The 25,246-nt window shown below is 38.4% G+C and overlaps 1 protein-coding gene across 20 annotated transcripts in view; it reads right to left on the reverse strand.

Annotated features, from left to right (window-relative positions):
• Window positions 1–25,246, reverse strand: part of KIAA1217 (KIAA1217 ortholog) — a 1,016,332-nt gene that overhangs the window by 194,489 nt on the left and 796,597 nt on the right. For 13 of the 20 annotated variants that reach the window (XM_056800101.1, XM_056800103.1, XM_056800093.1 and 10 more), the window contains 2 exons: window positions 16,728–16,808; window positions 138–336 (listed from right to left, as the gene is read on the reverse strand). In XM_056800101.1, the coding sequence (XP_056656079.1) occupies window positions 138–336; window positions 16,728–16,808 (280 nt within the window). The remainder of the gene's footprint in view (window positions 1–137; window positions 337–16,727; window positions 16,809–25,246) is intronic. The other 7 variants (XM_056800095.1, XM_016426347.2, XM_056800099.1 and 4 more) reach the window with 1 other exon arrangement.

Here is a 25,246-nt window from a genome sequence, read left to right on the forward strand (position 1 = left end):
TTTAATAAATCAGGACCAATTTTAGATTAACATTGATTGCAGGTGTACATTTCTAAAAGTGTTTTTTTTTTAACAAATTTACACCAAACACACAAAGGCAAAGAGTAAGGCAGGTTAAACTCATTTCCAACACTTACCCAGAGATCTCTCCTTTGTCTGGTTGGTTGACCTCACCACTGGAAGGCTTGCCCGGGTACGGCTACCTCTGGAAAAAGGAGTCGGTGACTCTCCCTCTGACATGGCTTCCAAAGAATCAGCAGATGCCTCTGACAGATGTTCAGCCTGGTCTCCTAAATTGAGCGGTTGAGGGCTTTGAGAAAGCTTTGGGCTTCTGGTCTGCAAAAGTCATTAAAGGAAGAGAAGGGGGAATATAACATTCTATTATTACACTTGTAAATGTTTTCAATACCATCATGATTGGGCAATCTGGAAAATCAATTTTGGGGGAGAAGGTTAGGGTTGTGGTTGGGGGCAGGGAAGAAAACTCCATCAAGAATTCTGAATTCAGAAATTTGAATGGCTTTGTGTGGTCAAGGTGACTGCTATGAAAGTTATTTTTAAAAACATATTGTCCCTGGGTATGCCATTAGGATTTTTATTGCTGAACCTCTACTGTAAAAATTTCATTTCTAACAAGGACCTGAGGCTAAAGCATATTATAGGAGAGATGTATGGCAATTCCATTTCCTATGACTTGAACAACTGTTAACAGGTGTTATAATAGTAGACACAAATGTGCACAGACACATATCCTTAACAGGAGAGGGAAGATGTGTCTATGACTAGACTGCAACAATTCTATTTCTAAATCTGTCACTGAGACTACTTTGAAAATCAGTAAGGCAGTATTATATAAGGGGAAAGAGTGGCATAGTTGGGCAGGAATTTAGTTTTGGTAACTGAAATTTCATGTCTTTTTTTTGTTTTTGTTTTTAAAAGCTCCATTCTTTCATTTACCAACCTTTCCAATTAATAGAGGCTTGGCGAATGGATACAGCCATATTGGAACTGAGTCGCAATTTTAATGATCTCTGTTGCAGAGTTGTTGGGTAAAAATGGAAATAATCAATCAGATTGCTATCCACATGAACTCTATCAATGGGTGTCTATTTCAAAGCATTCTGTACCTATAAGCTACTATATAAGGTATAGAAGGAATGGGACAAATGAACCCCAGCCCCCACGGAATTTCCAAAGTAGTCAGAGATAAGACAAATGAGCAATTTGTGAAAAATGCTATCCAAGATACACTGAAATAGCCCATGATCTGGTGGTTTTCATTACTTTAGTGAATTTGTGATATCACATATGTGGGTGTTCCCTTTATCAATAAAACTTCCATTCATTCATTCATACCTTCTCATCTTATGTGATTCATGTCCATGGGTTCCTATAAAACCTCCACAGGGGTTCTTGCCAGTGTGTACAATGCCTCTGTTGAGATAGCTTAGCATAATGTGGGTACTCAAGAAACACATGGATTATCTATCTGTAATTCTTTATTTTAAATTCAAAATTAATTGACTTATGATAATCCATTTTGAAGTTCATTCCAAACCCTAGAGTTTTCCACACAGACAAAACTAAGTTCAGTTCACTTAAAAAAAAAGAGTAAATAAAATCTGGTGGACTGAGTATAAATTTCACTAGGAATATCACCATTTAATAGTTTTATTGACCTAAATTGGATAGAGATAGGGTATTTCTGATCTCTTCTTCAAGGAGTTCCAAGATGGAAAGTAAAATAGTATATTTCGCTTTCCCTAAAGGAAATAAGGCTAGCTAGCACCTGACTGTTTCTATTCTTACCAGATGAGAAGATCTAAATAAGGTGGATAAATCAATTGTGTTCAATAACTCTGCTAGGAAAATGTAGGTGTTATATCCACCTCTTAAGCGTACGGTAAGCTCCTTGAAGGCAGAAGCAGCTTTATTTTTGTCTTTGTATTTTCAGCACTACCTATAGTGCCAAATATTTGGTCCCCTTGCCATTCAATCTACTTGTACAGGAAACTATAGTTTACATGCTATAAATTATAGCCTTAGAGAATTTCCTAAAGCACTGTGAGATTAACTGACATGACCATTCATCAAGTGGCAGAAGCATCTTGGACCTAGGTCTCCCCAACTCTGAGCTCTGTTCCCTATCTACTACATATACCAAGCGTGGTGCACACCAGTGTACAAGGGTGATTAGCAAATGTTTATTTAACTAAATTGAGGTCCCAACCCAAAGTGGTAGAATTTCTGCCAGGTGACCATGTAGTGAAAGTAACCCATGTAATTATTCATTAATTGGACTATGATTATTTATTGCTTGAACCAAACAAGTGGTAATGACTAGACTGTACTTTTTTTTGGAAATGTTTGGTTTGAAGTAAACTAGTCCCAATATTGGAATAGGAATATACTTTGTCAGAAAAAGCAACCTCACAGATCTTTGAGATGGCTCTAGATTTTCCTTTCAACAAACTACTTAGTTTCTGAAAAAGTGTAGTAGATTAAATTAAGAAAAAAGGCCCTTTGGAGGAGAATACCTTGTCTTTGCATCTGACATTGAAAAGATACATTAGGACACTCCAAACAGGCAAGAAATGATACCACTTTCCTAAAAGTGGGGGCACTTAAAGTATTTGCCATTTGGTCACCTCTACTGACTACATAAAAAAGGACAAATTTTATGGAAACTCGTTCCCTAAAAAAAAATAAACTAACAAAGTAAAAAACTTAACCCTTGAAGTGAGAGAAATCAGAATCAAATATCTTGTCCAGATAGATAACTGAGGCAGACATGCTTTTTTTTAAAAAGACCTAAAAAGAAGCAAATGCTTTCTTCCTTATACATATTCTCTTCAAAATATGAACACCAGCTCTTTCCCTTCCTATAATTCCCAAGTCAGAAACTTTAACTCTGAAAACTTGCTGACTTTTACTGTCATGTGTTAGAAATCTCCTCACATACAGAATTTGATGTCCTCTAATCACATATCCATTTGCAGCCAAAGCGTCCTTTAGGTTGAAAGAAAGGACAGCTTTTCTTCCTAGTGCTGCTGTCAAATGTGCTAATGTTTTATATATGAAAATTATCAGTTAACCAGTTAGGTGTTGCATGTATTCTGTATCCAGGAGTGTGACAGATACTAGCTGGGATGGGTGGGACCCCAAAAGAAGGGTAAATCATCAATATTGCCCGCTTAAGAAGCTGATGATCTGGGGCAGGGGGAAGAGGATATTGGGGAGAACAGATGAGAAATAACTAGAGAACAAATTAAGTGTCAATTGTGTGTTACTGGTCTTCCAATGCATGAAGTGTGTGTGTGTGTGGGGGGGGTAAAGTAAGCTTTCAGGGTGAAGAGATTTCTGGAGTACGGTAGAAAGAACCTCCTGAGTATAGCCTGGAGAGGAGGGAAGAAGAACTTGACCTGGAAGAATGGACAAGATTGGATAGCAAAAGGGGAGGCTGATGAATGATCGTGAATAAAGAAAACAAAATTAATCATAGTAATACTTTACAGAGAGTTTTATAGAAAGAAGCTGAATGGTATAAAGGAAAGAATACTAGATTTGACATTAAAGGCCCTAGTTTCAAATATCAGATCCAACATTAACTACCAGCGTGACCTTGGACAAATCACTTAATCTCTGTAAAATGTGAGAGTTGGACTAGATGGACTTTAACATCACTTAATTTCTAATATAAATTCCTGGGATCCTCACAACAATCCTATGAGATTTCTACTATAAGGATTATTAACCCCATTTAGTTGATGAGGTAATTGATGGTCAGAGATTAAGTGACTTGACTAAGGTCACACAATTTGAATAAGCTGTGGAAGAAGGATTCCATGCCCAGGTCCTCTACTCTCTTCACTACACCATGCCCTGTTATGTACTCTGTTATGATTTATGAACAGAGCTCTCTGATCTGAGCCACTTGCATTTCCTCCCTTTGGTCCCCATAATGAGGTACAGTTCAGAGCTCCTCTTAATAGCCTTAAAATGTGTGTTTTTGTTCAATCATTTCAGTTGTGTTCATGACTCTTCATGACTCCATTTGAGGTTTTCTTGGTAAAGATACTGCAGTAGTTTGCCATTAATGTCTCCAACTCATTTGACAGATGAGGAACTGAGACAAACAGGGTTAAGTGACTTGCAGGGTCACGCAGCCAATAAGTGTCTAAGGCTGGATGTGAGCTCATGAACACAAGACTTGATTCCAAGTCCACTGTGCCACCTAGCTGCCTTAACTCCAATCTGTTACTTAGATCAGTCAATCAATCAATAAACATGTTAAACATTTGCCATGTTCCAGGCACATATAACTAGCATTTGTCAGACACCTGCATGCATTTTAACTCAATTTCTCTTCATAATAATTCTGAGGGCATATAGCCATCATTTCCAGTTTTATAGATAATTCCTATTCAACTAAAAGTGATGACTCCATTGCAAGATTGAACAATTCTCTATTTGAACACCTGCTTTTTACCTCAACTACTTTGTATCAAATGAAAGATAAAGTATTTCACAAATCAGAAAATATCATATATAACAAACACCTAATTATATTAACTTGTATTATTGCTCTAAGCATTTCTCTGACTGTCACCCATACTTGGAATGTTCTCCCTCTTCATCCCTCCTCACCAGCTTGTTTCTATGTCTTCCCTTAGGTCCCCAACTAAAATCCCATCTTCTACTGGAAAGCCTTCCTCAACTCTTCTTATTTCTAGTGCTTTTCCTTTTGCCATTATTTCCCATTAACCTTGCACATAGCTTGTTTGTATGGATTTTGTTTTGTTATCTCTCATTAGATATTTAGCACTTTGAGGGCAGGGACTATCTTTTGTTCTTTTTTGTATCTTTGGCAATTAGCACAGTGCCTGGGACATAGTAGATGATTACTAAACGAAGGTACCAGACCTGTGAGCATCATAGAGAAAGTCCAGGAGACACAGGAAGATACCCTAGAGAGCAATGATGATCTGGCTGCCCTGTGTCTCCTTACAAATACAGATTTGGAGAGGAGTCAGTCAATCACAGGAAGATAATTCTGGGGGAGGGGTCTTCCCATGCATGAAGTGTGTGTGTGTGTGTGTGTGTGGGGGGTAAAGTAAGCTTTCAGGGTGAAGAGATTTCTGGAGTATGGTAGAAAGAACCTCTTGAGTATAGCCTGGAGAGGAGGGAAGTGATTCCCCTATATTCTCACAAAGCAGAGGTATGCACACCCTCCCCTCCTAAAGTGACCCAGACATATCAACCAAAGAGATTTAAATGCGTAATGTGACTTTTTCCAATGAGGCTGCACCAATAGCTCAGACCGTATAATAATAAGCCCCATGTATGGAATCTTAGATGCGTGGATAACTATTGCCTTCATTAGTTGATCTGACAGTTCTTACATCTCCCAATGGCCAGTTTTACCCAATTGCTCACATTTTTTAAAATATGAGCAACCCCTAACGAGAAAGCCAACTTCTCTAGGGATTTTCACTCAAAAAATGTTAATAATGCCTGGTGTTAGCCATCACTCTGTAGTTAAAGGATTCTGAAAGTGTTCAAATTTTCCAGGAATGAAAGGCAAGAGGCCTGTATTCTTAGCCAAAGCTAAGATTTCTTTGAAGTTCTTCTGACATGATTTCCTCCGTAGTAGTAAAACACATAATAGAAAAAGTATGTATAGTGCTTTTGTTTTTAAAATACTAGGAAAAAAATCTAAAGACCCAACACAAAAACAGAAATACCTTCCTAGAGAGGAGAGAGAAAAAAGAGAAGGGTAGAGGAAGGGAAAGAAGAGAAGAGACAGAGAGGGGAAGGAAAGAGAAGGCAGAAGAAAGATGACAAGTCAGGGTAAGGGAAAGGAAGGGACAGGGATGAGAGGGAAGTGAAAGGAAAGGAGGCATAGATAGGGAGGGAAGGGGGAAAGGGCAAATAGTTGTGAGAAGTCCAAAGTACAGGAATTTATTTGGGAGTAGACCTGCACTGGCAGATGTAGTAAACTGCTTAACAAGGCTAGGGCTCTTCTGTCTCTAATTATTTGATCTCCAGTTCATTCTGCAGAGCAAATCTCAAGAGGAAACTTCTAGGTAAGGGAAGCAAGAAATGCTGCGACCTTCCCATTGGCCACCCAGACTCACAAGGGTGTTTGGAGTTATCCAGACTATTGGCATAATGAATAAAATGCTATGTAAAGTCAGGCTGGGGCTAGAGGGCTAGGAGAGAGAAACAAGGAGGCTTACCAAGGTGTTCTGCCTTTTGAGTGGTTAAGCTGCTTGAACCCTAGAGGCAATGAATGAGCTATGGGCATTGTCTGGAGCAGCCAGGGGAGGGCTGGTATGAGCTCCTTCTTTAATTTAGGCCTGACTTTTTCTACCTGTGTGATCTTAGACAAGTCACAAGCTGCGGGATTTCCAGTAGCTCATATATAAAATGAAGGAGCTGGAACACTTAGCCTCCAAGGTCCCTTTCAACTTTGAATTTATGATCCTATTATCACAAATTATAGAAAGATTTAGCAAGCCTGACCATTTCTTTCCTTTGCCATTTATCTTCCCATTCTCTAAAACAGAATATCTCCAACACAGGCAGGTTTGGTGGACTTTGTACAGCCCTCCTTCTTTTCCACTTTCCAAGTACATTTTAGGAGGATAATGACCCACTAGGGAGAGTATCACTTAAAGACTGTAGAAGACGTTGGTCTAATGGGGAAAGGGACGATGAACTGGGTATCTTAGAGATCTGAGTTCTCATCTTCTCTCTGCCACGACCTAATTGGGTGATTGTAGATAAGTCTCAACATCTTCAGGTCTGAAGTTTCCTCACCTAAAAAGATGTGATGGCCAGACTAGAGGATTCCTTCCTATTCAAAATTCTATGTTGGGCCTCCTATAGATGCCATTTAGCACTTGTGGGACTCTGGGAAAGTCATTTGAACTCGCTGGAATTCATTTTCCTTACTTCTATAAAACGGGAAGGTTAGATGACCTTCCAAACCTAAGATCTCTCATCCCCAGGTCCCTATAACTACAAAACATTCCCTATCCTAGAAAACACTGAAGTTTAATATGCTTCTGAGGTTACAATTTGGGAAGGAATGGCTCTCTCAAAAGTATTTATCCCATAAAACCAGCAGCATAGGAACACATTGCTAATGCATGAGATCTTGTTTCAGAAAAGGAAAAAATACAGCCAAGGTTTGGAGCCAAAACTGTAGAACTGCAGAATGAGAGAATCCTCAAAGATGAACTAGTTCAATTCTTCCCTGAAACATGAATTCCTCCAACCTTCCTGCTGAGGCATCCATGGCAACATCATAGGTCACCATCTGAAACCCAGATAGCTTCTAGCTGTCCAGAATGTAGGGGCAGGGCATGATAACTCAGCCTTCCAAATTCATTTGCAGTCAGAGCAATAGGTCCAAGGGCAGTTCTGTAATTCATGTGATGTTATTGGGGAAGTACTCTCTTGATTCCAAACAGACCTCTCCTTTGAAAAGGGATACCCACACAAAAAAATTTTTTTAACTCTTACCCTTTGTCTTAGAATCAATATTGTGCATTGGTTCCAAAGCAGAAGAATAGTAAAGGCTAGGCTAATCAGGATTAAGTGACTTGGCCAGGGTCAAACAGGAAATATTTGAGGTCAAATTTGAACCCAGGACTTCTAATCTCTAGGTCTGGCTCTCAATCCAATGAGCCACCTAGCTGCCCTACTTCCCCATAAACTTTTAAACTTTTGAGCTTAGAATGCAGATGGTATGGCGATATTTCTTGTCCTCAAGGGGAAAGGGCTGATCATGGAACCTCTTTTAACATATAAGGTGACCAGAATAGAAGGATGGAAGGCGTTTAAGGAACACATCTTTTGAAGACATTTCCTCTTGATCTTTTCTTTCCTTATAGTTAGAAAAGGGAGGCTTTTAGGCTATTCTCTCTTCTTGGAGCAGAATATTCTTCTCTTTTTCTGATAGGCAAATGGATATTCATCTGTTTCCCCAAGTCTGTCTGTCTGTCTGTCTGTCTCTCTCTCTCTCTCTCTCTCTCTCTATTTCTCTCTCTCTCTCTCTCCCTTCCTCCCTCCCCTCTCTCTTCATTTACCCATTCAACCATTTTGCTGCCCATTGTTGAAAAAGTTTCCTAGGAGGAAATTAACTTGCCATAAACAGATTTGAGGTACTGTCATCCTAATAAGCTTTTCTGGCCCAAAGATGTAGGTCTAGAGTTGGTTTTTTTTTTAAATCTCTCCTTACCTTTTAGAGCCTTTGTAATTGATTCTTGTTAAAAAACAATGGATGATATCTCCTTGGAAGGCCATATTCTCTGGTTCTCAAAATAGATAATTGGCAGGAATAACTGGACATGTTCATGAGTAGAACAACAAATTCCCTAAGTGGCTATTCAGCTACTGCTTGAAAACCTCAAAGGCCAAAGAATTCATCTTTCAAACCCTCACACTGCATGTGAGCCCCATGCCTTACCCCAGACAGGGGAGGGAGGAAGTACTCCCATGGGCTGCTGGGCAGAGGGGCAGGTGATGGGAGAAATACCCTCAGGTGCACATGGAGAGGGGGAAAGGAATAGCCTCAGGTGTTGCCAGTGTGCCATAGGTTTGCAAACATGGGTCTGGGTCATTTCCTCACTGGGATGGGTAAATACCCCCAATGGAATCACAAAACAGAACCTATGCACTCAAAAAAAATCAGTAAAACCCCATATGTTTGAGATTCCCAGAGCAGGAAAATAATCTTCCAAACTAGTTTTGAATTATGTAGTGATTGCATTAAAGCACAAAAGGTAATCAACTGGAGCACATCAGTCAGTTCAATTTGTTCTCTATTTGGAATAAACCATTATTGTTTTAATGAGGTTTTACTTTGTCTCAGGTCCCCTTTCATGGGATGCCAAGGTGGCTGCAAATGGAGGATTACTGAATTACCAGGAAGCTTTCCCCACGTGCTGATGAAGTCAGAGTGACTCACTCTTTACACTCATTAAATTTATATGGTTGGTGTAAACATGATATTCAGACATAATACTTTGCCTAGACTTGGCTTGCTTATTTTGTGTTTTCCCCATATTATGTGCCTTTCCCATTTCTTCTGAGACCAATCAAAATTAAGATTTAAAATTAAAAGAAACTTGTGAGCCACTGATAAGCTAAGGTAAAGAATAGATGGATACAGGGCTGGTCTTGCCCCCCAGGGCTAGGACTGATGCTCAGTCCATGACTACTGTCATTTTTTTGAAGTCACACTCCAGAGCTATAGTTGTCAAAACCCAGGGTTACCTCTGATATATAATGAAGCATTAAAGTAAATTTCCATGGCGGTCTTGTTGTTACATGAAGATAGATGCTAAAGAAATGTTTGTTGATTGATTCATAATGTTGATGTGAATTACGAGAAGATTTGAAGAGGACATGGAGAAGAACAAATGGGCTTGAGTTGTGAATAGTTGAAAAGCTTGGATGTCAGGCATTATTAGAATCTGTTGTTTGGAGAGAAATCAAATCAAAAAGCATTTGAAGTAAGTATTACATTCCAGAAACTAAGGACATAATAACACAAATACTTCCTGCCCTCAAGGAACTTACATCCTAGGGACGCAGATGAATCAGCTAATAACAGTCTATTAGAAACCTGATGAATTCATATAAGAGCAGTATGTGGACACTCCTTGTGAGCCTACTGAGCTCATTTAAGAGTCAGGGATTTGAAGCCAATACAACCCTATGAAGGTGAAGAAGCCATGAGAAGGGAGAGTCAGAGGGACAGTAGCATCATTCTGTCCATGCTGGTGGTGTCACACTTGAATACTGAACTAGGACAAAGATCCTAGGTCTTTCCATTAAAAGTAGAAAGTCAGAAAAGTATCCCAGAAAGACATCTGAAACCAGCCAAGCATAAATGAAAATTTAATCAAGAGGGGATAAAACTGGTTTTTGCCACTATGAAACCCTCTAAGAACAGATTTCCCATTTATATGTCCTTCTGTCCTCCCGCCTTTATTGTTTGTGGAGGAGACCTGGCTTTGTTAGCAGAATACAAGGTATTAGATGTCCTTCCAAGGAATAAAGGTGTTGAATATGGATTCAGTAACAGACTATTTATCTGTAGTCTAAGAACCAGCCTAACTGTTCAATCCATGACTACCTAGTATTTAAACCCCTTTCAACCTCACAGAACTTCTCAAGATCTTGGATCACAGTTCGGGGCTTAAATCATGACCTCTTTGACAACTCAGTGAAACTTCTTCATAATAAAGTTTTGTTGCTTACATTCATAACTGAGGCAAATTTCAGTTACAGATTAGTCAAAATTCAAATGTAATTTCTCTCCATCCAAATTCTTGAATTCTGTGGCATCTGCCCACAGACTCCAGGGTCTGTGTACCTGAGATTAAGAAGTGCTATTGTAAATATAGAAATGGCTTAGTATATCATCTATTCCAATCTTTTAATTTTTTACAAACAAGGGAATAGAGGTCCAGGGGATGAAGTGACTTTCCCAGGTTGGCCCAAGGTAGAATAACAGATCTGGGATTCAGATTAAGATACTATGACTCTCATAGTTCAACATTCTTTTCACTACCTCCTTGTGCAATTCACTCTCCCTCTCTCAATTCTGTTACCCATAAAATAAAAATGTTGGCTGAATTCATTTCTAAGGTCCCATACTGCCCCAAATCTTTTGACTCAACTAAAATAGTCCATACAATCTACTGAAAGTCAATCCTGGGTAGAGTTAAATATTCATACACATTTTGTATGCCAATCACAGTTCAAACCTGGTGAGATTTGAAAATTCAAAATAAGGAAGTAGTTTATATTTTTATGGGGAGTGAAAAGAGGTAAGGGATCCTTGTAAAAAATCTCCATCAGGGTTTGTAGCCCTAAGAGATAATAAGGAAAAATACTTGTACAAAAATATTTAGTGACACTCTTTGTGGAGGCAAAAAATTGGAAACTTGGAGGTGTCCATGGATTGGGGAATGTTTGAACAAATTGTGGTATCTGGTGGTAATGGAATACTATTGTGCTAAAAGGAATAATAAAGTGGAGGAATTCCATGTGAACTGGAACAACCTCCAGGAATTGATGCAGAGTGAAAGGAACAGAACCAGGAGAACACTGTACACAGAGACTGATACACTGTGGCACAATCGAATGTGAAAGACTTTTCCACTAGCAGCAGTGCAGTGACCCAGGACAATCCAGAGGAATTCATGAGAAAGAATGCTCTCCACATCCAGAGAAAGAACTGTGGGAGCAGAATGGAAAGAAAAAAAGAAAGCAGAAAGAAACTGTGGGATCACGTAGTTAGATGGGGATATGTTTGATGTTTTGATGTTAAAAGATCTACTGCAAATACGATTGAATAACATAGAAATAAGGCTTTGAACAATAATACATGTATAATTCAGTGGAACTGCTTGTTAGCTCCAGGAGTGGGGGAAATCATGAACCATGTAACCATGGAAAAATAGTCTAAATAAAAAAGGGGTGGCAATCTCCATCAGGAGAGACAACAATATTTAAATATCAGATCTGCCTAAATCCCAGCACAGGGGCTTCCAAGTCACTTCCTTGCAGTTTCCTCAAAGGTATCCAATCCCTTCCCCCATTATGCTTTTAGGTGTTGTTTTCTCCCTTGAGAATGTAAGTTCCTTGAAAGTAGGACATGTATTGATTGCTTGTGTCTGTAGCTCTTAGCACAAGGCCTGATAGTAAACACTTAATAAATATTCTCCCTCTCTTTCTCTGTTCCATAAAAATAGGTGAAGCCAGTGATTAATCATCTCAGGTATAATCCAGTTCAGCCTTGAAAATCAGTCTCTCTCCTCTCTAAAGCCTCCTTACACAAAATGGTAGAAGGTCTTTTCTCTAAACCTTATTTGGTGAATTATCCTCTATTAACTCAAGCTCATAGCTCTTCTCTTCAAGGTTTCCATTTCAACCTCTTCCCACTCTTTCCATCCAAAGATTATCCTAGACATTATTCATGATTTTCACCTGTAAAAACAGAAAGATGTTTGGTCTGGAGTCAAATTGAACGACTCAGCAGTTGAACAAAACACAACTGTATCTTTTGTTTCCACATTTTTCTTCACGGTGTGAATTATTTCATTATCAGATCAGGAAGAATATGGGAGTGGGAAGGGGTTGGTAATGCAAAGTATTCACTTCTCAACAACTTCATATTTGACTAGAGATAGCTATAGGTCAGCAGCAGCATCAAAAGACAAGCAGCTGTGCAGGCTGGAGAAAAGAAAACAGGACAGTCTGTCTCTGGGATGGGCACCATCCCTTCAGATGCCCCTTCTTAATTCCTCCTACCTACTAGCTTGTCAAATCAGTGACAGGGCTGCCTATCCACTGTAGCAGTATGCTATTCCATTATTTAAACCAGAAGATTGTGAGTTCCTTCAGAACAAGGACTGGTTTTTTTTTTATATTCCCAGAAGTTAGCAGAATGTCTGGCACACCATTGGTGCTTAATAAATGTTTATTGATTGATAGAAGTACAAGCAAAGGGAGAGTGTATCAAGGTCATTTCAGAACTGGAAGAGGTATGGTAGAATTCTTTTTTGTGAGGAGGGGTGCTTTTTTCTCTTTCTTCCTCAATATAGTGGGAGAAGACCTTATTAAAGATAGGAATCACCCTTATTACCTGAATGTCTGGGACTGAAGTGAGGAAGCAAATTCATGGGGAAAGGGAAGGAAGGGGCAGGTAAAGTGCTTTCTCTTTTCATATGTTCACGCAGGGATTTTCTTTTCATTTCTCCTCCCTTAGTCCCCTTGTGTGGTTTTACTGGTGAAGGAAACTTCCAGCATGGGGACTCCCTCTTTTAATGCAAATCCCTACTAGTCCAAACTTAGAGCCATAGTTCCCAGGAGGCACTGAAAGGTTCAGTGACTTAGCTAGTTTGGCAGGGGCAGAGCTGAACTCAGGTCTACCTAAGGCAAAGATGATTCCTTTACATTCTCCACACTGTTTTACTTTATTCTTCTAGTATATTGTCAGGATCAAAGATTTAGAGCTGAAAAGAATCTAAAAGTCATCTTCTTTGACATCCACATTTTATAGATGAGGAAACTGAGGCTCAGAGAGTTTAAGTCAATTGCCCAAGGTTACAAAAATAGCATTGTAAGTGAAATTTCAATTGAGATTTCATGATTTCAAATCTATCACTATTTCAACTCTACCTCTGTTTCTCTTCCCAGTTGTGTGAGGAAAAAAACAGGGTGCAAGGAACCATTTCTTCTATGGTCCATAGAACAAGAGAAAAACTAATGGATGAGAAGGACTCTTTGAAATGCTTTTCAGTCATGGGAATATATTTTACTTTAAAAGATGAGGGACTTTTGCTTGCAGCAAGGGCATGTAACATCCCAATAACTTCTCCATTAAATGAAGAAACAGACACTCCCAACAAATTTCATGCCTGGTGAATCTGGCCCTCATCACCTTTCCCACACTGCCTCAACAAGGAGTTCTGTTGCCAAATTCTTCCAGGGCATCTAACTTTGTATTTGCATCTCTAGCCTTTAGCACAGTCCCTGGCACAAAGGAAGGGCAAGGCACATGCCTATTGCTTGTTTGCCTGTTTTGTTCTCTGGGACAGTGATAGAGTCCTGGGTAGATCCACCCTCCAGCTGAAGAAATTCCTGTGAAACCAGAGAAGGCTTCTGTGAAAATGTGAACTCAACAACAACATGCATCCCAAAAGGAAGTCCTTTAGAGAGTTCAAGAGAAGTAACACAATGTTCTCCTCCATAGCAAGTGTCCCTGCTGTACCCACATACCTGCTGTGGAGGGGGCTGGGGCTCTTCCATTTGGGAGTGTCTGAGGACATCTGGTTTGGCCTCTTGCATCTCCAGATCTCCTTTGCTCTCTCCAGGGAAGGGTTTGTCCACAAAAGGCTTCTCCTACACTATATCCCCAAAACACTACTCAAGCTACAGGTGCCATGCTGAGAAGTCTCTGGCTCCCTTTCTGCCCAAAGATTCCTCCCTTCAGCCAGGCCCAGTTCTAGGAAACAGTGAGGGGCAGAAGGTGCTCAAGAGAGTGCAGATGTCCTTAGAGGAGTTCAGGATTTGGACTTGCCTATGTGGGAAGGGCAGAGCATGACTATTTCCATAATTAATTCCCATAAGGATTGTTCGAAATCTCCTATTTTGAAACAAAGCATGTGTTATTTGCTTTAGAAGAATTAAGGGTAAGGCAAGGTCTCGAGGCCAGAAGTGTGAACCCACTGAGTTTCCAGTTCTGACCTCTATCCCTCTCTTCCAAAAATAGCACTATTTTTAGTACATTACTCAGCTTACAACTTGGGGAGAAAATATATATTCCTTAGCTTCAAAGGTCTGGCCCTCTATAAAGGTGCCACAAGACTTCTACCTTCCTGTCCAAAATATTTCATGTAATTCTCCTTCAAGAACTCTGTATTCCATGGAAATGATCAAATAAAATACTATAAAATTAAAAAAAAAAAGAACTCTGTATTCCAGACAACGTGGACTACTAGCTGTTCCCAAAATTCTCCTGACTGTGTGTATTCATACATTCGCACACTCCATTCTTAGAATGCATCTTCTCTGCCTTCCCTCAGACTTCTTTTACCTGGGTCTCTCGAAAGCCTGACTTTTGTTCAAAGTTCAACTGAGGGGCCACCTCCAAGAACCCACCTCTTCCCCCTCCTTTCCAGTTGTTCTCTGTTGACTTTTCTTCCTTATGTATTTGTCATGCCTCTCCCACCCAAATACTGGAGGGCAGGAACTGTTTCCTGTTCATCTCTGTGTTGCCAAAACCAAACACCTTGGCTGACATATAAGAAGATAATATTTGTTGAAATTTTAAAAACTTTAGAATTAGGACTCCAGTGAAATGATAACTCAAAATACAAAAGGACTGAACATAAACTATGTCACCCACCTCCTGCCAAAGAAGTGAGGTAAGACTTAAAATATGGAATAAGACATGACTATCTGGACCTGATGACCAATGTGCGAATTTGTTTTGCTAGACTAACTGCGTTTGTGATGAGGGTTTTGCTTGGTTTTCTGCTTTTAAGTATTCAACTGGGAGTAACGGTAAGAGAAAATAAATTTTAATTTGAGAAGTGTATGTAGAATTGAATTATTTGGAGTGGACAGGCTCTCCAGCTAGACTTTCATCTATATATGCCAATAAATAGTCAAATCGCAGGGGAAAAGAACTATGGAGGTTTCATTCTATTTAGCCCAAATATAAGAAAAAAGTACTAAATAATTTGATGTTATTTCTGATGGAAAATACTACTTTCAAGATGCTACATTCTTCATTTGGGGGTAGGGTGGTGAGGAGGATGGTGCATTAGTGGCTGCCCATTTGGCTGTAGTACAAAGTACAAAGACTGTTGTGATAGCCTTCTCACTCCCTGACCACCCTCTGCATTTATATTTAAGAAATAGTTGGTGGGAAAGGAAATTATGGTGATGTCTCTCCTTTTTGCATTAATTATAGATACCTACAGAAACCTCCTAATGAATAGAAGGATTCTTTTAAGAGAAACAGAGTATATTTATTCAATTTCAAAATGGGATACACACAATAGAATTGGAATAGAAGGTGATTTGGTCATGCTTGTTTTGGGAGTCTTTTCCTAGGAGCTTTTTAACAAGGTACCATGAAGAATAGGGTTAACCCCACTGAAACCTAGGCTTTTACTATAGGGGAGGGCAGAAGAATCAGGGGATCCCTCATACTCACTGGTTCACTGGGCTGTATCATCATCAGGAGGGATGTTGACTATGTACCATTATCTGAGGTTTATTAAAGCCCCCAAGAGTAGTAGTGTGAAGACATAGAGAAGGGGTGAAATGAGCATCAATCAGGACAGAAAATCAGCCTGAGTAGAGGAGAGTGACCATGTTGGGACGAGATAAAGCATGAAAATAAAGGGTCACAGGATAGGGTCACTTGATGGGTTACTCTGAAAACTAGGCTGAAGAATTGGAATTTGATCTAAAATGTGATGTGGAACACTATAGGTTACTGAGCCAGGGAATTATGAGATGGACCAATGTATCAGAAAGATGGTCACAGAATCAGTGAGTAGGCACTGGTGTCTGAGAGTCTACTATGGAGATTTTATCACAGATTTGGAAATTAAAAAGTAAAGGAGTTTCTTAAATAGAAACAGCTTGGTTTGATTTTTGTGAGGCTTTCACTTTTGGAAAGTATTATAAGTGCAAGTCCTCACCCTCATAGGTGTGCCTTGTACAAAGAGGTCTGCCAGTTACCATGGCCATGCAAGGATCTCAGCTTCACCACAGCACAACAAATTCCACAAACCATTTCCAAAGAGAAGTGTGTCTGAGCAACTACATTTCCTGAGTGGTTAAGGAGGAGACACTGAATACCTAGCATGCCATTAGTATTCACTCTGGGGTTCAGGAGCACAAAAATAGACATGCTTCAGTAAATCCATCCATCCATCAATCAATCGATGAGCATTTATTAAATGCCTAGTGTATTCCAGGTACTCTATTAAGCAGTGGAGATAAAAAACAAAGAATGAAAGCAAGCATTTGGCTCCAAATGAATATCACTGATTCAGTGCAAACAGAAACGGGTAAGGAATGTGGTTTAGTGAAGAACATTGGTTGGGATGCAAAACACACATGGCTAAAAAATGGTAAGCTATACAATCCAATGCAATCAGAAAGAGAAAAAATACAGTACTAACTCTCTGAGAGGATTCAATTTTCATCATGTACCTTTGAATGTCAAGTTCTGAATGAAGTGAGATCAACATGCACCTCAAAGCCTGTGGATCAGAAAGAGAGAAAAACAGAAAATAGGAAAAAAAAAGATGAAAATGTGGAAAGAAAATGATGAGTAGGTTGATTGAGTGTATCATTCCTGCTATCATTCATGGAAAACAAAGCAAAGTGAAAACCTGAACCGAAAGGAAAAATGATACAATGGCAATATTGTATTTTCATGCGAAGTATTGAAACAAACATTAAGTCAACTATTGGCAATCGGTTTCCTCAACAAACTCCCCCCAGAGGTAGTTGCACTCATTGGGTAACATTTAGAATCTCACATTCTCCTTTAGTCCATGGATTCATCAACAAACTTCACTCCATTAAGCAAAGATGCCCATTATCACCACTATTATTTAATATTGTATTAGAAATGCTAGCTTTAGCAATAAGGAAAGAAAAAAAATTGAAGGAATTAAAATAGGCAACGAGGAAACTAAGCTATCATTCTTTGAAGACGATATGAGGGTATACTTAAGAGTATCCTAGAGAATCAACTAAAAACTAGCTGAAATAATTACTTTAGCAACATTGAAAGATATAAAATAAACCCACATAAGTCATCAGCATTTCTATATCTTACCAACAAAAATCAGCAAGAGTTAGAAAGAGAAATTCCATTTAAAAGCACTCTAAACAAAATAAGATACCTGGGAATCAACTTGCCAAGTCAAAAATAGGAATTATATAAACACAATTACAAAACACTTTTCACACAAATAAAGTCATATCTAAACAAATGGAAAAGGTCAAACTAATATAATAAAAATTCTATTTAAATTAATTTATTTATTCAGTGCCATTACAATCAAACTACTACATTATTTTATAGAACTAGAAAAAAATTATAACAAAATTCATCTGAAAGAACAAAATGTCAAGATTATCAAGGGAACTAATGAAAGAAATGTGAAGGAAGGAAGCCTAGCAGTAAAAGATTTCAAACTGTACTATTATAAAGCTACAATTATCAAAACAATCTGGTACCGGCTAAGAAATAGAATGGTAGATCAATGGAGTATATAAGACATACAATATATAGGGGTTAAAGATCTTAGCAATTCAGTGTTTGACAAACCCAAAGATCTCAGGTTTTGGAACATGAAGTCACTATTTAACAAAAACTGTTGAGAAAATTGGAACAGAATGGCAGAAGCTATATATAGACCAATATCTCATAACCTACACCAAGATAGGGTCAAAATAGAAATATGATTTAGATATAAAGAGTGATACGGTAACTAAATTAGGAGAATATGGAATAGCTTACCAGGCAGATCTTTAGAGAAGGAAAGAATTTATGTCCAAATAAGAGACAGAGAATATTATAGGATACAAAATAAATGATTTTTAATATATTAGAAAGCTTTTGTATAAACAAAACTAATGTAATCAAGATTAGAAGGGAATAAACAAACCAGGTAAACATTTTATAACAAATGTCTTGGATAAAGGTCTAATTTCTCAAATTTATAGAGCACTAAAAGAAATTTATAAGAATACAAGTCATTCCCTAATTGACAAATGTTTAAAGGATGTGAACAAGCAATTTTCAGATGAAGAAATCAAAGTAATCAATAACCATATGAAAAAATATTTTAAAATCACTCTTAATTAGAAAAATACAAATTAAAACAACACTGAGGTACTACCTCACACCCATCAGATTAGTCAATATGGGAGTGAAATAAAGTGGTAAATGATGGAGGGAATGTGGCAAAATTGGGACATTAATGCATTGTTGGTGAGTTGTGAACTGATCCAACCATTCTAGAGGGAAATTTGGAATTTCCAAAGGGATATAAAACTGTGCCTACCCTTTGATCCCTTACTACCATTGCTTAGTCTGTATCCCAAAGAGATAATGAAAAGGCAGAGGGAAAGAACTACCTGTACAAAAATATTTATAGTGGCTCTTTTTGTGGTAACAAAGAATTGGAAATTGAGGGGATGTTAATTAGTTGGGGAATGGCTGAACAAACCGTGGTACAAGTTGGTGATGGAATACTATTATCAGAAAAAGCTGGAAAGACGTGCAGGAACTGACACAGAACAAAATAAGCAGAACTGTGAGAGCATTATACACAATAACAGCAATATTGGGTAATAATTATCATTGAAAACTTGGCTACTCTCAACAATGCAATGATCTGGGACAATCCTGAAAGACGTAAGCTGGGGAATGCTATCTACCTCCAGAGGAAAAACTGTTGGAGTTGTCTTTCATATCTGCGTATTTATGGAATTATTTGGAGGGGGAGTTGGTTATGTATGACTTTGCTCTTACAACAGTGACCAATATGGAAGTGTCTTGCGTGACAATAAAAATTAAAAAAACCTCCACCCTAGATATAGCTACATTCATTTTATAACATTTGGAATTGTGTATCTTTGCTAGCCTGTGGACTCATCAATAAACGTCACTCCAGAAAGACTCATCAACAAACATCACTCCAGATATAGCTGCATTCATTGGGTAATATTTGGGATTATACATATACATCTATCTTACTGTCTATGACACATTCATTAGATCCTAATGGCAATCAAGAAAATACCAGTCTGTGTTAATAGAACTAAATATATTTTCTTAATACAGTTTGTCATGCACCTACAAAATCACTCAAGGAACAAATGATATCAACCCAGCATTTGCCATAGGTGGCCAGATGTCATGACACCATGCCTTCAGCTATACTACCGGTGATGATGAACGAGATCAGGTGTTGATGCAGCACAACATGGATACGAGTCAAACTCAAAAAATTGTGAAATTGTTCAAAGACAACAGGTCTTTGTTATAATGCAGAGGGCAACTAAAGGGATATAGTCTTGATTTAGAGCTTGCTTGACCCCAAAGAACAGATAGAGAAGTCAATGTAGAAGGTCTGCTTTTGCCAAATGAATTAGCTTTCATATTTGGCTTCTCCTAAGCTCTGCTGCTGGTTTCCAAGCAATTTCATTTAAAGATAGACAAGCAAGGCAGAAAAGTAATTAATTTTGAAGTCCAATGAAAAGGAAAATTTTGTACAAAGCAAGGAGTGAGGCTGCTTTTGCTTCCAAAGACATGTCAGTGAGGCAGAATATATGGCTAATATATCTTACACATATATTAGCCCATGCATGTTTATATACAGATAGATGATAAGGATATATTTCTGTTGGCAAGTACTAACCTATCAGATACTTTAACCTATTTCCCAGAGTTTTAATGGTCAAGTGAGATAATAGTTGTAAAGCACTAAATATAGTACCTGGAACATAGTAGGTACTTTAAAATACTCATTTCCCCCTCCTTTCCTCCTTCCCATCCTTTCCTTCCTTCCTTTCTTCCCCTCCTTCTTTACCTCTATCCTGGTCCCTGCCCATAAAGATCCAGGTTACCGCCTCATATTTGCTCTTGGCTAGTATCAATATTGGCCTCATATTAATAAATAAATATTGGTTCTATTAATTTGAACTTCTGGGTGTCTGGACTTGCTCTTTGAGGTGCATCACTTCAATACTTATCAGACATCTCATAATGATATATTTGGAACCAAACAAAAAAGAACAAAAAAAAAACAAAAAAAGAAAAGAAACCCCACAATGGAGTCATTCCCAATGGAGGAGAAAAGGATAAAAGACAGGAAAGCAGAATAAATATGCTCTGCAGTATTTCTTCCAAAAATAGGAGAGCCCTTTATAAGAAGAGGAGATCTACACCATTAGAAGAACTATTAGCTGAGCTGACCCTCTGAAAACCATTTCCTTAAGGAATACTCCCCAGCTACTAAGGTGAAGCTAGCCCTAGGGCCTTCTGAGCTTTTGCTTCAAATTTTATCACCCTAATCAACAAAGAAGGAAATACCTTTGGGTACACCATAAAGAAAGCTCTGCAGATGCACAGTAAATACTGAATGACAGATTTGAACATATGCTATCATGGAGTAGGGAAAAGAAAGACCATAGAAGTTCAAAGTCAAATTCTTTTCCAAGAGGATAAAGAGAAAGAACAGGAGAAGGATAAAGTATCCTAGACAAGATCCATTCAGGGCAGTGTGAGTTAGGAGTAGGTGAGGCTACTGGAAGCACACATAGACCTAAAAACGATGAAGAAAAGATTGATTAATCTCTGAGTGACTCCTATTTCAGGAACTTGTAACTGAAAATGATAATTTCATTTTACTGATGAAGAATTATATCCAGAAAGGGAAAATACCTTGTAAAATGCAACAACAACAAAAGGAGAACTTATGATGGTTCAGACTTACAGTTACATCCAAAGGGCATTAGTTCAAATATTGGTTCCATCACTCACTATTTGTGTGACGTTGGGCAAAATCATTTGACTTTTCTTGTTTTCTTTATATTTCCTATCATCCTTTGGGTTAGACGAGATGAAGAAAGCAGTGATTCTTGGAAAAAGAAGCTCAGGGCTGGAGGATATGAGGAACTGACCTGCATAAAAGTGACAACCAAATACTGCTTGATGGCATATTGCCTAGCACTGTTGTGGGTTTTGTGGGGGTAATGGAAGGGACATTAAGATTGTATTTCAGGGACAGCTAAGGAGTACAGTGGATAAAGGATCAGGCTTAGGGTTGGGCAGACCTGGGTTCAAATCTGTCCTCAGATACTTCCTAGCAGTATGATCTTGCACAAGTCACTGAACCTCAACTGCCTAGTCCTTATCACTCTTCTGCTTTAAAAATGATGTTTGGCCTCAATTCTAATAAAGAAGGAAAGGGTTTTTAAAAATTGGGTTTCAAAGTCAAAGGTGCTATGTAGAGGGGAAATGACCCATATTCTCATGAAATAACTAGAAGGCAATGACATCATCAATCATACATGCATAGTATAATTATTCAATAAAGCAAAACTGAGGGAAGGAAAATTGAGAATGAAGTGCCAGTTGTGCAAGAGTTCAAAAGGAAGTGGAGAAAGGCAGAATATGGTCTAGTGACAAGGAAAAAATCATAATAAATGGCATTTATACAGCATTTGTGTTTGTGTACAAACTAAGACATCTCATTTGACCCTCATAACAACCCTATAAGGCTTAAAGATCAATTATCATTATTATTAATGTTATTATCATCATCATGCCAAATTAATAAATGAGGAAACTGAGGCATGTAAAGTTAAAGGACATACCTAAGACCACACAGTTAGTACATGGACTGAGTAACCTTTCCTACTCAGGTCTCTGAATGTCACCTACATGGTCTTGTTTGATATTCTTCTGCTTATGCAGGAAATACACTTGAACATTCGCTTTAAAGATGAGCAAGGGAGGGAAAGGTGGTAGTAGGGAAACAGGATGGACATGGTCTTGTTTGATATTCTTCTTATGCAGGAGGTGAGCAAATGAGGGAAAGGTGGTAGTAGGGAAACAGAGAATAGCATAAATGAATATAACACAGTTGAGTTTTCAGCATGGTGAGTATGTTTTAGAGCATTAAGGAGATCTAGTTTGCTAGAAAACAGCATTTTAGGAAACCTGGTTAATTAAGTAAGATGGAGCCAGACTATGTAGGCTTTCAAAAACTAGGCAGAGAAGGTGGATCTTAGTATTATGGATGGAGGCAATATAAGTTGTGTTTCTCCACAACTTCCTTACACTATCTTACATGTTGGGGCCAGAAAGGACAAGTTTATTCCCTTTAACAGACCTTCAGATAATTGAACATAGCCTTCATACTCCATCCCTCTATACCTCCAAGCCTTCCCTTCTCTAGGCTAAAAATGTTTAGTTTCCTTGGTTGGTCCTGGATGGCCTCCTCATTATTCTAGTCATCCTAGTCTTCTAAAAGCTGGTTCTGAGTTCCTTGTGAATCAGGGCTCCTGTAAAAGCAGCCTTAGTGTGTGGATAAAAAGCACAGAATGTTAATACTGGAAGAGAACTGAGAAACGATGTCATCCAAGTCCCTCATAGTCTCTGATATTCCGTGCCCTTAAGCCATGGGATAGTTTTGATGATCTCCATTACAATGATTCTTCAAAGTCCTGAAGTGAGATCTTTCTATGTCTCACCTCCCTTTCTGAATCATTTTCCATCTCAATTACTGCTGCTTTCTATGAGTTTTAAAGAATCTTCATACAATACCCACCTCTAGCAAATAAGTAAGAATTCCCCTCAAAGATTCCTGTGGAAATCTAGAAAGAAGAGACAGTGGATTCACCTTAATTCACCTTGGGGCTGCTGCCTAATTTTTATTAGGTTCTCTGTCTAATCCACTGACACTGGTTATGGTTCTAGATGAATGTTAACTTTCCTTCTTGCTTATAGAAGAAGAAGAAGCACAACCTTCCAACACTGCTGGTTATAATTCACCCCACAATCCCCTCTCTTTAACTCCAAGAAAACCTAGAATTAGAAGCCTTCATAACAACTGACAGAAAAGGGGATGTCTCAAGGATGGCAAGTGGAGCAGTAAGCCTGAATATGTGTGCTGAAAGCAGCAGGCACAGAGTGTGGGGAGGTAGGGAGAGGAGAAAGGCTGAGAAGAACTGATTAGACACCCTAGATAAGACTTCCTTGAATTTTCAGAGTCCTAATTACCGAAACTCAACTCACAGGAAACCTTTTCACTCCTCAGATTATAAACAGCAGACACAATCTGTGCTGAAAATGTTTTGAGCCCCACAGGTTAACAGTAAGAGAGTTGAAAAATAAACCAGGATTTTATTAGGCTGCTCACATACTCCAACTAAATCAAGTGTGCACCATTTAGAAGTCTGATATGTGGATATGAATATAAAATGGAAAAATCACTCCTGAAAAATAAGAATGACTAGAGAAGGAGCGAGGCTTATTCAGGTCACTCTGAAAGTTACAGAAAGACTCAGAAACTTTACAGGGTTTTAAAAGGCTTAAAAAGGTCCAAGGGAGTTTCTGGAAGGAATATGTGGATCAGAGACCTCCCATCTTGAGAAAACAAGAAAGACAAAGAGTAGAGATCCAGTACGAATCAATCTTGATGACAATCATTGGGTGACTTCTCTTTTTTTGCCATTGGATTGACTTACTAAAAAGTCAACAGATATCCTAGGAATGAAGCAGCAGCAGGACAGCATGGAGCTGGAAAGGTTGCTACTTTTCCAGAAAATGAACAGAACCACCATAAGCCTTGAGAAAGACTTAGCACTATGGGAAGACCAGAGGGCAGCCTGTGAGAAAAGAGAAAAGGCTCTTATTTACTGGCTGTGAGGTTGGAGATCTCAGAAGGAGAATGGTGGTGGTGTACTGGGCAAATGACAATGCTCCAGAAGCAATAGCCACTGGAAGACCAAAGGAAAATGGGTGAACTAAGGAAGGCTAATGAGATTCTTCTTGCCATATTAAAAGATCCTAAAAGAGAGGAAAGGAAGGAAATCTAGGATGAGATTGCTAGATTGGGGCATAATGCATCCCTCCCCTCCACTTACAAATAATGCAAATTTCTGGAGGCAGGGACTGTTTGGGGGTTTTTTGTGATATTCCCAACATCTAATACAATGCCTAGTACACAGTAGGTACTTAACAAATGCTCATAGATGCATTTACTGATACCTATTTATATTTTTTCCATATGTTGGAATTTGTTGACATGGAAGATGGTTTAAAGGCAACCCTTCTGGTAGAAGAGATGGGTTTACATTACAGGTAATCCCTGATTTTCTGGCATAGTGCAGTCCTGATAATTGCATGGTACAGTGGATGACCAAAAAAAAAAAAAAGATTAGATTCACTTGCAAGAAGACATATACAGAAGTTGTTTCCTAACTAAGGATACAAGATATCGAATCAATTATGATATGGCTAATTATATATCATAAATATAAAACGACAATAACCCACCTGCCATAATAATTTAAAAACATAAAATTTTAAGTGGACTACTTAAAGTTGGGCAAAAATTGGATGTACATATTGATTACATACTGACTATAAGGGGTCCCTAATGCACTATAAATTATCCATAGACAAGATACAAGGCTGTATCAGGAATCTGACTCAAATGTAATATATTAGTTCTAGTAAACATTAAACATTTAAATGATGGTATTTTTACTTGACATCTTAGAATTTAGAAGAGCTTTGGGGGATATATCTTGTGTTGCTTAGGTATCTCCAAAAAATGTGTTGAAAAAAATTTGAGCTGATGTCTTCTTTTTCTCTCCATAAATTTCCCTGTTCATTAACTATGTTGATAACACTCCTGGAGAAAATGAGAAAAGTTCACATTGACATAATGGTCAGAGGTTCATAGATTTGAAGCTGGAAGAAACCCCAGAGGCCATCAGGTCCAACTCTCTCATCTTATTTTTGCTATAAATGAAACCAGAGACAGAAAGGTGTTTCAGCCAAATGGAAAGCTCTTTCACCGACCTAAGAGAAAGAGAATTGGTCAAACCGATTTTTATCACACACCCTAAAGCAACAAAAAGAATTTCATGGCACACGGGGTCACCT

This window comes from Monodelphis domestica, chromosome 5 (genome assembly GCF_027887165.1).
Source record: "Monodelphis domestica isolate mMonDom1 chromosome 5, mMonDom1.pri, whole genome shotgun sequence".
Lineage (NCBI taxonomy): Eukaryota > Metazoa > Chordata > Mammalia > Didelphimorphia > Didelphidae > Monodelphis > Monodelphis domestica.